This window comes from Scylla paramamosain, chromosome 6 (genome assembly GCF_035594125.1).
Source record: "Scylla paramamosain isolate STU-SP2022 chromosome 6, ASM3559412v1, whole genome shotgun sequence".
NCBI classification, from domain to species: Eukaryota; Metazoa; Arthropoda; class Malacostraca; order Decapoda; family Portunidae; genus Scylla; species Scylla paramamosain.
In genome coordinates, this window is record NC_087156.1 from 3,119,941 (window position 1) to 3,134,174 (window position 14,234).

A 14,234-nucleotide genomic window follows, 5' to 3' on the forward strand; every position below is an offset into this window, starting at 1 on the left:
AATGATCCATTTATACCTCTCCTTGCCATAAAAAAAAAAAAAAATCCAAGCTAACAATGAATGCTCAATGAATCATCAAAAATAGGTTACGGTATACCTGGTGCCACCATCAGGAAATGGGTTACGGTGACAGATTTGCCTGAATAATCTAACGGGCGACACCATCAAGAATTGGGTTAAGGTGACAGATTTGTCTGAATAATCTAAAGATTTTGGATCGGAAGTAGCTAAAACAACCTATTTCACTCCCCGGATCGAGGGGGAGCCCCTCCCTACCAAATTTCATCACAAACAGTTCTCCTGTGAAAAGCCATGAAGTGGGTTACAGTGACAGATTTGCTTGAATAATCTAACGGGCCCTACCATCAAGAATTGGACTATGGTGACAGATTTGCCTGAATAATCTAAAGGGCGCCACCATCAAGAATTGGACTATGGTGACAGATTTGCCTGAATAATCTAAAGGGCGCCACCATAAAAAATTGGGTTACGGTGACAGATTTACCTGAATAAGCTAACGGTTTTTAGTTGGATATACGAGTATATCAATTCTTGATATATATATATATATATATATATATATATATATATATATATATATATATATATATATATATATATATATATATATATATATATATATATATATATATATATATATATATATATATATATATATATATATATATATATAAGATCAACTACATAATAGAAACATTTACTTTCATTTCTTGTTTAACATTTATTAAAAGTTTATTATGTTTGTCCTACAATCCATTAATTTGCTATTATAATTATTGATAAAGACAAACAGTCCTCAACAAAACAAAAATGCAATTTGCCTGAAACTGCTGTTCACAGACAGGGTGTAACATGAATCTCTGGATACTGATATTGTTGAAAGTACAGGTTAATCTAAGTCGAAAATGTTCTCTGCACATATGCATTTTGAGGCATTGTTTAGCTGTAGTGTTAAATTAAAGTGTGGCCTGCGACAGATACAACAGGCAGGCCAGACGAGTATCCATGGCGGGATTTCCGTGGGTGAAATTGTGAATGATTTCTGTAAGTTTTGGAGGTTTACAGTATCAGTGACGAAATGAGTGATAGCAACGAACAGATAATTTAACGCTAAGCATTACACAATATTAGTATGGATCTAATCAACGATAAATAAGATAATAGGCTGCGTGATACCATGCGTCGCCTGCCCGGGCAGAGATGGGAGGAAGGAGCGAGGCTAGCAGCAAATCAGCTGAATGGTTGTCAGTCACACGCAGATCCCGCCGAGACAGTGACAGTGATTACGTTCATATTGTATTGTATAATTTAAAGTAATGTGGAGTGTGTGGGCATGGTGTTTTTCCGCCATGATTACTCGTCCAGCCCGGCCGTTGTGTCTGTCGGCAGGCCACACTTGAATTTCACACCACTGCTAAACATTGCCTCAAAATGCATATGTGCATAAAACATTTTCGACTAAGAATAACCTGAGCAATAGCCTCTGACAATACCAGCAGAAACTTGTGTTACACCCTGTGTTTTAGTTCTGACAGATCGTAGACCAGGATGATTTCGTACTAGTTTTATGAGTAGTTCATCTTCCATTTTGCTCCACACTCTCAAGATTTGTCTGACTTCCATGAAAAATTTAAATGCCGCTGAAGGATATTCATCTTCGTAGTACGGACGCACTAACATTGAGGGTCAAAACACGGTACTGCGCTGGATATGTGTGAACGTGTCAGCCAAATTCAGTGTAACGACTTTTTTTTTTTTTTCTTTTTTTTTTTCACTGACAGGTAGACTGAGCGGACGCGGCACTGATCCGTGACTGATATGTTTGAATCTATCTTAATGGTTCGACTCTCCGAACAGGAGTAGACGATCATGCTTTCTCGCTGTAACCACTATCATTCAGTAGGCTATGGTATGTCTTATTTGACTTATAAACTCATCTAGCATGAACAAAAGGCTCTCCAAAAATAGGCCAGCAGTCCCGACTGTGTGTGTGTGTGTGTGTGTGTGTGTGTGTGTGTGTGTGTGTGTGTGTAGTTTTTCCGTGATTTTACCTAGGATGATTTTTTTTAGACTCCACAAAAAATCATGAAAAATGTTTATTATTATTATTAGTTTCCAGCTGTGTTTGTATATTCCAGGACAACCATGTGGCTTGAGATCCTGGTTACCCTGGTGGTGGTGGTGATGAGCGTGAGATTTTGGTACATGTACACGTCAGGCCACTGCACCAGTACCACGTCCATGGCGGGCAAGACGGTCATTATCACCGGCAGCACGGCAGGTGAGGCTCTGACACACTACAGGGCAGGTAGGTGAAGTGGAGAGACAGACATGGCGTGATATAACCTTTTGCGCACTTTTTTTTTTTTTTACACACACACACACACACACACACACACACACACACACACACACACCAGCTAACGACTGCACCAACTGTCACCAGGAATTGGAAAAGAGACTGCTCGTGACCTGCTCCGGCGCAGTGCCCGAGTCATCATCGCCTGCAGGAACCTGGAGAAGGGTTGCAAAGTGGCAGGTGATGTAACGAAACCATACGCTGAACCTTTATGCTAGATTTAATAAATGAGTAATAATGGAGGACCCCTATTAGTGGAGAGAAAACAATATACAAACAATGTTACACCACAGAGACGTTAAATCTAAAGAAAAACAAAAACTAATTCAAACACTATCTAAATGAAGAAAATTCAGAAAATTAATTTCCTCATATAATAATAAAAAAAAAAAAACGCAGTCTCATTAGTTTATTTTTCACTTAGGTATATTGATCGATTAATAGATTTGGCTATTGTGCGATCTGCTTCATTGCTTGGCTTGGACATTAAACTGAACTGTTCTTCTTTTATGGAATGATTAAACTTTTTTTTTTCGAGAATGATTAAATGATATTGCATGCTCTCTAATATTAGAAAAGTTGGTGAGTTATAGGTCAATTAGTTTTAAAAGATAAAAATTTGTGTTTCAACATCCTTAACCTTAGGTTCCGAGATGTGAACTCAATATACCTGACTGAGCAGTCGGGACATGTCGAAATGTTTAGGCAAAGCATCCTTGAATGTAAAGAATGACCCAACAGTATTAGAGCTCGTGATAAGATAAATACTAGGAACTTTGCCTCTTCATCTTTCCCTCCTTTATTCCACACTGATGGTACAACTGCCATCTCACCTATTTTTAAAGCCGAATTCTTCGCTCAAACCTTTGCTAAAAACTCCACCTTGGATGAGTCAGGGCTCGTTCCTCCCTCTTCACCCTCCACCACTTCATGCTAGTAATTACCATTTTTCGAAGTGATGTTTTCCATGTCCTCATTGGCCTTAACCCTCAGAAGGCTTACGGATCTGACCGGATCCCTCCTATTGTTCTCTGAAACTGTTTTTCTGTGCTTGTACTTGCCAAGTCAGTCAACATCTACCTTTGCTTCTAGCTGGAAGTTTGCCTACATTCAGCCTGTACCTAAAAAGAGTGACCGTTCTAATTCCTCAAACTACTGCCCTATTGCTTTAATTTCCTGCATTTCTAAGTTTTTTTTATCTATCCTCAACAGGAAGATTCTTAAACATCTATCACTTCACAAACTTATATCTCATCGCCAGTATGGGTTCCGTCGAGCCCGCTCTACTGGTGATCTGTTGGATTTCCTTAACGAGTCTTGGTCATCCTCTTTTAGGGATTTTGGTGAAACTTTTGCTGCTGCCTTATATCAAAAGGTTTTGATAGAGTCTGGCAAAAAACTTTGATTTCCAAAATGTCCTCCTACGGTTTCTATCCTCACAATAACTTCATCTCAAGCTTCTTTTTCTGACCGTTCTCTTGCTGCTGTAGTAGACGGTCACTGTTCTTCCCCTAAGTCTATTAACAGTGGTGTTCCTCAGGGTTCTGTCCTATCATCCACTCTCTTCCTATTATTCGTCAATTATCTCCTAAACCAAACTTCTCATCTTATCCACTCCTACGCTGATGATACCACCCTGCACTTTTCCACGTCTTTTCGTAGACGTCCAACTCTTCAGGAAGTGAAGAGTTCATGCAGGGAAGCCACAGAACGTTTTACTTTTAATCTCTAAAATTTCTGATTAAAGCAGAACAAATTTAGCATTGTTTAGTGCCTCAAAAACTCGACACAATCTTCCAGATAACTATCTCCTCGTCTTCAATGAAACTCAGCTGTCCACTTCTACTCTGAACATCCTTGGCCTATCCTTTACTTATCTATCATCTAAACTAGAAGCTTCACTTCTCATCTCTAGATAAGACAGTTTCTATGAAGTTAGGTGTTCTGAGACGTCTCCGCCAATTTTTCTCATTCCCTCAGCTGCTAGCTCTGTACATGGAACTTATCCGTCCATGTATGGAGTTTACTTCACATGTAGGAGGGTTCCACTCATACCGCTCTTTTAGACAGGGTGGAATCAAAAGTTTTTCGTTTCATCAAATCCTCTCCTCTAAATGACTGCCGTCGGCCTTACTCTCATCGCCACAATGTTGCATCTCTTGCTATTTTCTACCGTTATTTTCACGCTAACTGTTCTCCTGATCTTGCTAGCTGCATGCCTTCCCTCATACCGCGGTCCGCTGCACAAGACTTTCTTCTTTCTCTCACCCCTATTCTCTCCACCTCTCTAATGCAAGAGTTAACCAGTATTCTCAACCATTTATCCCATTCCCTTGTAAACTCTGGAACTCCCTGCCTCCTTTCTATAATCTGAACTCTTTCAAGAAGGAGGTTTCAAGGCACTTATCCTTTAAATTTTGATGACCGCTATTGATTCTCTTTTGGGGACCGGCACCTCAGTGGGCGTTTTTTGTTTGTTTTTTCTATAGTTTTGTTGTCCTTGACCGGTGCCCCTCCTAAATAAAAATAATAATAATAATAATTAATTAATTAATTTTAAAAATTAAAAAAAAATTCTGTAAGGTATCCCGAAGGTGAATAGTTTATGAACATGAAAAGGTATTGTAAAGGTATTGTAAAGGATATATTCTGATGCTTACTAATTAAGTACTCAAGGAACTGATGTGTATATAACAATCATCCACATATATTTTATAACAATTTTGAAATCACCAGTTTGAAATCTATTAGGTATTCATTAATACGTTTCTCTTCCTAATGGCACTAAAAAATATTTGCTGTACTTTCCCTATACGTAGAGGGATAAGGCCCCTGTATAAGCTAAGCAACTGGGGCGCACAAAACACCTAACTTCATGAGAGTTGTTTTAACAAGAGATGTGATAACAAATGCATTAGCGTAGTTGTTAGATTTACTCTTAGTCGAGTATTAGTGATACAGTAATTATGCGGGACACTAATAATTGTTTGACGGCACAGGCGAGCTCCAGTCTGATGGTGATGCCCGCGGCGAGGTGGTGGTGCGCCGCTTGGACACTTCCGATCTGTCGTCCGTCAGGAATTTCGCCAAGGAGGTGCTGGAAACCGAGAAGGCTATCCACGTATTGGTGAGTGTGTGTATAGAGTTTTTATGATTTTAGTATTATTGTTTGTTTTATGTAAGAGAGCCAATGGCCTAGGTCTATAAAAACTGGAGAAGAAAAAATCCACTGAGGTGCCAGTCCCAAAAGGAAAGGGGCGAAAAGATTATCTAAAATTGGAGAACTGTCTTGAAACTTCCTTTCAGCCTTTCAATAGACACAACATTGTGGGTCGAAAGAGATCGGCCGGTGCTTTGAATCCGGAAGCGAAAAATTCAACATTCCGAGTGGTTGGCGTCTAGAAAAATTTTGCAGTCACATCTAAAGCGATCAGGAATCAATCTGAGAGAAAAACTGTAATCTTTAGTCGATCGGTACTGCTAGTATGACTGCAAATTTTGGTATGTAATCAACTTTTTGCAGATTGCTCAGTAGAACTCCACTCTATTCGGCGAGCAGTCATGTATTCTCCACCGATAGGATACAAGAGGTCGCTAATTAATCTGCCCAGTGGGTGTTCTCTCTCGGCGACCAGTCTGATATTGTATCTGAGTGGTACAGATTGAAGAAGAGAAGTCCACAATGGGTTGGCGCCTGTTCACGGACCGCTGCCGACTCGTCACGGACTACTTTACGACTTGTCGGAGACTGCATATACATGCGAATCACTGTCGCATGTCATTACTTCCTGTCATGATGACTGCCTTCATTTCAAGGCATCAGTTGCTATAGTTTTGCATGGAAATATGGCTGCAGCGTGAACTGAATGTATTGCAGCTTGGTCGCTGGCATTATGAGCGCAACAGACGAAGTAGACAGAGATACTGTGACCATGGGTTGAAAGGCGGTGGCAGTTTGAAACATACTCGTATCTCTCATTGATAAGGGCATACCATTCATTCAGCCCCTATTTCTAGTCCTGGGTGAGGGAGGCAAACAACGATTTCTTCCTGGTATGGGTGTGAGTTCACTAAAGGTCCACCCTGCTGCACCTGCACTTGTGGTCCCCCTCCCCGTGCGCATGCGTGAACAGCGTGCCAGACGTACGATTCAATGCCCATTTGTGCTCTGTCGTCAACATCAAGAATTAGCGCCCCAAGTCCAATGGAAGGACAACAGCATACACCTGTAAGGCTAGGAACTGGGGATGAGCAGGACGCACCAGTTGCCAGGCGAACAGATTCGATTCGATGCCCCATTTGCGCTCTGGCATCACGAAGTGAGCATCTCCGGGCTGCTCTGATGATGAATTCGGTAGACCGTTTCTTGGGACGTTTTGACTATTCGGATATATTATTTTTGTAACCTAACCTAACCTAACTCGAGTAGTCAAACAGTCGTAAGAAACCCTGAACCGAATATATCATCTACCGAATTCATCATCAGAGCAACGAGGAGATGCTCACTCCATGACGGCAGAGCGCAAATTTGGTATCGAATCGTATATCTGGCACGCTGTTTACGCATGCACAAAGGGAGAAGGACCCCAATTGCAGGGTGGACCTCGAGTGAACTTCACACCGGTGTTTGCCTGGCAACTGGTGCGTTCCTCTCATTCCCAATTCCTAGCCTTACTGGTGTATGATATTGTCCTTCCATTGGACTTAGGCCGCCAATCCTTAATGTTGACGTGCTCGTACCGAGTTCACCGTCTTCCTGGGTGAGTTTCTGGTGAATCAGTTTCCCGTGATACACGTTCTCAACACTGCATTTCACCCGAATTTCCCTAAACCTTATGGGTTCAGGACTGTGTCTGCCATGGTGATGTTGAATGCCTGCCTTTCCTGTATGTCTTTATCCTAGAGTTGGAATTCCTTCAGTTTTTATTTGCGGCCTTGCTATTCCTAATAAGAACTCATTACCATTTTTCTTTTTTTTAACAATGTTCAACACATTCTGACTCCATTCCTGTATTTACAGATGTTCAAAGTCTGGTCTGGAGTCGGATGCGGTCTTATCTTCCCCTGATTCTCTCGAGGCAGTAGCCTCCCTGGAGGTGCTTCCGTTTTTTTTTTTTTTTTTTTTTTTTTTTTTACTGTTTCGTCTTTTACGATTTTTAGCGACTCTTGTAGTGTTTTTTCTTCTGTGGAACTCTTTACTCCGTTTTCCCTCCATCCTCTTGTGTTCATCAGTTCTTGAGTGGCTCTACCTTCTCCAACGTAGAGGCTACAGCGTTGGGTATTGCTGGATTCTGGCACATGTAATAGTTCTGGGGAATGAGGGCCGATAGGTTGGCTAAATAGGCGGCAACTCGAGTTACTCCTTCGACCCCCGTTCCATTTCACGACTTGTACTCCAGTGTAAGGGTGGCAGTTCTTGCCATTTGACAGAGCAGGTGGGAGGCTTTAGTAAGCACTTAGATGGGGGAGATAACGTCTTTTGCTGTCCGTCCTTAGGCATATATACATGTGCTCAGAGACTGCAGTGTCCCGTCTCCGGATGGATCACACGCGTCTCGATGCTGTCCCGCTTTCAGACGGATCACACGCACCTCACGCATGTCCCTCACCTCATGTCCCGGAAAACACGACTTTACTCTGATAATTGCATAGTCCTCCTTACAGTGCAACACTTTTTGGTGAAGTGCTGTGGCACTGTTGTTTCTTAGTATTAAAAAGGACTTGTTATTTTGTAATCTACTGACGGAATGTGCAGTGTTTATCAGAGTTACCTCACCAGTTTGACACGATGGCAGCTTATTGACTTGTCTTTTTGTCTGCAGATCAACAACGCGGGTATTTATGGCATGGGGAAGAGACAGGTGACAGCTGACGGTCTCGAGCTGACAATGGCGACCAACCACTTCGGCCACTTCCTGTTGACCAACCTGCTGCTAGGTGAGACTGCTTGCTGTTGTTTTTTTTTTTTTTTTTTCTTACCATTCTCTCCATCCAAGACTACCTTGTACAACTTGATAGCAAGGTTTATGTATCTGTACTTTTCAATGACGAGCCAAAGTTTATTTTTGGGTTTCCTGTTTTGCACTTCACACAGGACGTCTGAAGGAGTCTGGGCCGAGTCGTATCATTAACGTGTCCTCTTTGGGACACATATTTGCCCCAAAATTTGACTTGAATGATCTGGCAATAAACAACGACTACAACCCAAATAATGCTTACACCACCAGTAAACTCTGCAACCTGCTCTTCACCCGGGAACTGGCAGACAAAATGGCTGGCACTGGTGAGCAATAGGGAGTTGCTTTTTTAGATGATTTGTGATGAACTCAATGTCAACTAAGCTGCTCTATGTGGTATTGATCACTGTTTTACTGTTATTTCTGGCGCTGTTAATGTTTTAGCTTACTGTGGCATTGTTCTCATCGTTGGTATTGTTGGTGTTCTGATTTTGCTTACTACTAGTGCTAATGGTATTTTTGCTATTAGAATGATTTTTGTTGCTAGTATTATTTTTGCTGCTGTTGCTGCTTTTATTGTTGTTTATTGTTGCTGTTGTTGTTGTTATTGTTGTGCCCATCTTGTGATATTTCATTGCTACATTCTCTCCCTCCAGGCGTGACGGTTAACAGCCTTCACCCGGGCATCGTGAGGACTGAAATCTTCGATTCAATGAACCTTTCTTTCGGAACTTTCCTCACACACATACTGCTGGCCGTTGCCTCCAAGGTGAGAAACTCAGAAATCCAAGGAGCACATTTATGTCTAGTCGTCATAATTTCTGGATTTGTTGACGCTATTTAAAGTTCCTTCGATATCTACCCGCCGCATAATTCAAATAGTGTTGCAGTTTCTTAGTTTCGATGTGCATGCAAGTAACCTTCCTTCTGTTGTATCATGTATTTAAACGATCATTGGGTGTTAGGTTTGTCTGTACTTAGTGTACCACATTTACCTTTCACTGTGGGACTTCACACTGTCGTGGACCGAGTTGTTGCATGGATTTGGTATATAAAGGCTACTGGAAGACTCACAAACATTTTCATATTTTAATTAATAACTAGTAATTATTTACATTTCTTACAAGTCAAAATTCCTCATTCGTATTCATCTTAAGCTCTAAGTTATATCTTTTATATCTTTTCAACATAGTCATTGATGAACGCAATCATCGTGCAAGAACGCAGACAATATCAAATTCATAAAACATAACTAATATTCAATCAGTGCAATTAATATTCAGTTAGAAAAACACACATGATATCAGCATCACATCAATTACCATAAATATTCCGTAATTAAGTTAATCTTCGTACACCATACAGATCTATCATACCTAACATAAAACATCAAATAAACATCCTTTAATAAGATAGCTGATTTTTAGACTGTATTACACTTTCAAGCTCCACTTACCTTAAGTTATTTTGTCCATCTCGACCCCTCTCTGGTCAGGCACTCTGGAACCTCTGCCTCCCTGTCTACTACTGTCTGCTACTGAATTATTCCACTGATATATGCTATAATATACACGCACGATTCTATCAATGATCCACCCCTTAGGCGTGGTGATTCATGCATCTCCAACCAATCACACAGTACTTTTTGACCTGACCAATCTGACTCTACATATGAACCTTGAAAAAATACCGTTGAACAATCACATACTATCTCTGGGCAATCATAAAAAAAAGACAAGGTTCAAGGAGAAGTAATATGTTTCCATAGTTTGACCTATTTTCCTTGGTAATTTACTTTCCCTTTTCTCCTGTTCAGGCTCCGCCTTCCCTCTCGCTCCTTCTTGATGCGGTACCCTATGTTAATCCTCTTTTTCCTGTAGTAGTGACCCGCTTCATGTTTGTTGTTTTTGTGTATGCTATCTTGTATGTATCTTCTTGTTGTTTTGCCCTCTTTGAGCTCTTCTCCTGGATATCTCGTAGGAAGGTATAAATTACTTTTCCCGGAGGGGACCGGCTTGTTATTCTACTTACTTCATCTTCTCCATTTCTTCTTTCTTACTTATTTTATCTTCTTCTCTTCTCTATTCTTTCATATTTTGCCTTTTTCTTCCTTTCTTCCTTCTTCTTATTTAATCTTCTCTTCATTCTTCTTTATTTTGACTTTTTCCTCTTTTCTTCTTTCTTTGTTTCTTTTTATTTATCTTTTCTTATTTTGTGACAATCCCGTATATAGTGTAGTGTGGGATCACCGCAACGTGAAGAGAAGCATAGTGGGTGAAATGGTCCCTTGCCCTATACTGATTTTAGAAAATATCATGAGGAAAAACAATAATAACACCGAAGTATGAATCCTTCAGCAATTTGTGTGAAAAGAAATTTAAATATATACCTAAACTTATTAATATGACTTCATGCGGCACTGAAAACAGCGTCTGTTTAGTCATACGAATAGGCAGATAATAAAATTATGGAAAATGTGAAATATTCCTAATTCAGGATTTGTCCTACTTCTGCCCTTTATGCGTCGTTCTCTCGTCGGAGAAACTCCTAATTTTTTTTCGTTTTCTGATCTAACCGGAGCCTTGTACTTTACTGCGTAACTATTAAGTGGATTTCGTCCACCAATGCTAAATACTTTACATCTGCAAATACTAAATTGCACTAGCCATCTATCAGCCCATTCGTTCATCCTAAGTCTGTCTGCAGGGTGACTTCATCAAAATTCACCATAATTATCCTACTCATCTTTGTGTCGGCCGCAAATTTACTAACGTCGTTACTAATCCCATGTATGTATATTAAAAATAATAGTGGTCCAAAAATTTATTCCTGGGGAACCCTATTAATTATTTATCATCACTCTGACTTAATTATATTCTTAGTATCAGTTTCTTCTAATAGTGTAAACTTATCTCTCTCTCTCTCTCTCTCTCTCTCTCTCTCTCTCTCTCTCTCTCTCTCTCTCTCTCTCTCTCTCTCTCTCTCTCTCTCTCTCTCTCTCAGGACGCGGTCTCCGGCGCACAGACCAGCATCCATCTAGCAGTGTCGGAAGAGGTGGAGGGCATGACAGGCCGCTACTTCGGTGACTGCAAGGTAACGTGACCTACACGGATGTACAGTTCGTAATGCATATTTGGAGTAACTTTTTTTTTTCCTGCTACATCAGGTCAGAAGTTTCTTCCCATAGTTCTCGTACAGTACGAGTACAGCGACAAGCAACAAAAGTTCACACCCACGAAATTTATCCTGCGAAGAGAGACTAAACCGGTTAGCCATGTTCTCTCTCAAAAAACGAAAGATAGGAGAGGATCGAATTGAGGTTTTTAAAATACTAAATTAAATGGATTTGATAGAAAAAATAATGAAGGATTAATTCAAAGAAATCACATGGAAATAACATGAGGTAACATTATGAAACAATGCAACAAGAATATCGGTATTGCGTTTTTTTTTTTATTAAAATTATTGGTCACTGGAACAAACTACTAGCATTATTCTCAGCACGAAAACTATAGTTTCAAATTCAGATTTGATAAGTATTTTAAAGAAAAGGTCTGTGCCAACAAGGAATCAATGTAACCAGGATTTTTTTTTTTTTTTTTCTCTCCCTTCAGATACGAGGTTTGGCGAAACAGGAGCGTTAGTGATAGAACAGTGTACCTAGTATATATATTATATATATATATATATATATATATATATATATATATATATATATATATATATATATATATATATATATATATATATATATATATATATATATATATATATATATATATATATATATATATATATATATATATATATATCATTCTTTAATATGAAATTTCCATGTACTCATTTCTTACAAGTACACGGTGATCTGTTTTCTTACCGGCATGTTATCGGAGGAAGAGAACAGCGAAGAGAAAACCTTATTTTGCATCTATCCTGTCTTACCACAGATAGTACACTAGCAGTAGTAAATAAATTAACAGATACTCGTACCTTCGTTACAGACCAATAGATGTCTATTCTTCTCATGTATTCTCGTTTGATTCCTACAGGAAGTTTCCACTAGTGATGTAGCGCTCCGCAAGGACTTAGCCACCGGGCTGTGGGAGGCTAGCGTGAAGGCTGTCGGGCTGAAGAAAGACGAGATCCACTACTGACCTACTGGCCACTACCACTCATCATTCTTTGGTCGTGCTGGTCACTGATCACTTTCCGGCAGCTGAGCCACTCGCCATGTCTTTTCCTAATCATTTGCCTGAATTGTCTCACACCTTTTGTTGTCTCCTTTGCTTTCTTTTTTTTTTTTTCTTTTTTCTTATTTCAGCTCTAGAGTTCTATCAGCAGTGTTCTGTAATAATTCTAAATATCACTACCAACCCTCTAACCTTCGAGCACATGAACAGTATTCATATGACTTGAACTATTCCATGTAGCGAAGCAATTCCGGAAATAAACTCGCCAATTTTCTGAAAACCTTTCTCTATCCATTCTTTTGGGAGCGGTTATTGAATTAGTTTTGTTTCCTTTTTTTTGTGTGTGTGTGTGTGTGTGACTGGCCACCCTCCCTTACTTATAAAAAAATAAATAAATAAATTTCTTGACTTGAACTGATGGCTTCAGAGATTTTTTTTAATAGTATCCATTTTTCGGGCTTTGCAGTGCATTAATGTTAAAAATTAAAGCACGTACAAGATAATTTACGTAATTAAGGCAGTTGCTATGGTTGGTTGACAGGAATTCAGGAAGCGAGAGAAAAAAATTTTATTCAAAGTGACAAAAGGCATTCCACTTACACAATATCAGCTGCTATAGACAATAATTTATGTATTTTTAAACTATTAACCAGTAAATCGAGCAAATTTCACTGCAACATAAACTGACTGCTTGCGCTTGTGCCCTGCTATGTGGTGTGTGCCTTCCACCTAGAAGGCCCATTCTTGGGCCATTCATATTCACCTTCATTATTAATTCCACTCCAAGAGTTACCAGATAATGTCACAGATCTTGTAAAAAGAGCTGCGTCAAGTCTTTAGCTAAATCCATCCCTTGTGGTGATATCCTTGTTCACACCATTTGTAGTGTCGGGTGGCAATGACCATGAGAAGCGAGTCGGGAGGCAGCATGCGGCGCAGGCCTGGGTGGTGCAGTAGCCCTTTCTAAACTTCTCCAGAGGTTCCCGGTGCCTGCTGGACAGGCCGGAGGAAGCTGAGGGTGATCAAGGCGTCCTTGTAGACCATATATGCTGGACCAAAGATGACCCTGAATGTCTTCTGAACTCTCTCCGGCTGTTGCAGTAGTGAGGGTCAGAGAGAAGGACCACGCTGGGGAGGCGTACATGAATCTTGTGAGGATGAAATAGAAGTACATCCCCATCAACTCGTCTGCCTGCAATCACAGGGACCTGAGCATGCGCAGCATGCAGATCTTGTAGAAGGCTGACCTGACGATAGTGGAGACATATTGCTTACAGGCGACCAGGCCGTCTACCGTGACACCGAGTAGCTTGGTTGACCGAACCCCCTGAAGGGTAAGGGGGTCCACCAAGAGGAGATAAAGATGTGCATCATCACAGCCTTGGTGTAGTTGATGGTCATTTTGTTTTCCTCAGTCACAGAGTTTTTTTTCAGTGGTGTGTGTGTGTGTGTGTGTGTGTGTGTGTGTGTGTGTGTGATTATTCCTGTCATTCGTGTCAGCATCACTCAGTGGCTGGATTCTGTGAAAACCACAGTAACACTCGCTGCCTTTTCCACCCCGTCGTAGACGCTGATAAAAAAAAAAAAAAAAAAAAAAAAAAAAACACTAGCGATAATGTCACAAGTGTAAGTTTTATCTCTTTTTATCAGTAAAGTGTACATATTTGTAAGAACATACGAATATTAGATGATGCCATTAATATAATA

General features: G+C 40.2%; 1 protein-coding gene across 6 annotated transcripts; it reads left to right on the forward strand.

The window, feature by feature from the left end:
- Positions 1-1,150: 1,150 nt before the first annotated feature.
- LOC135101214 (retinol dehydrogenase 12-like) lies at positions 1,151-12,801 on the forward strand. 6 transcript variants are annotated; one of them, XM_064004831.1, is made up of 9 exons: positions 1,151-1,262; positions 2,160-2,302; positions 2,468-2,560; positions 5,380-5,507; positions 8,203-8,317; positions 8,475-8,663; positions 8,994-9,106; positions 11,341-11,430; positions 12,387-12,801. In XM_064004831.1, the coding sequence occupies exons 1-9, from the start codon at positions 1,222-1,224 to the stop codon at positions 12,489-12,491; spliced, it is 1,017 nt and encodes a 338-aa protein (XP_063860901.1). In that variant the 5' UTR covers positions 1,151-1,221; the 3' UTR covers positions 12,492-12,801. The 6 variants fall into 6 exon arrangements, with proteins under 6 accessions (XP_063860901.1, XP_063860900.1, XP_063860903.1 ...); XM_064004830.1 differs by having other exon boundaries at positions 1,190-1,265; XM_064004833.1 differs by having other exon boundaries at positions 1,211-1,300.
- Positions 12,802-14,234: the final 1,433 nt, after the last annotated feature.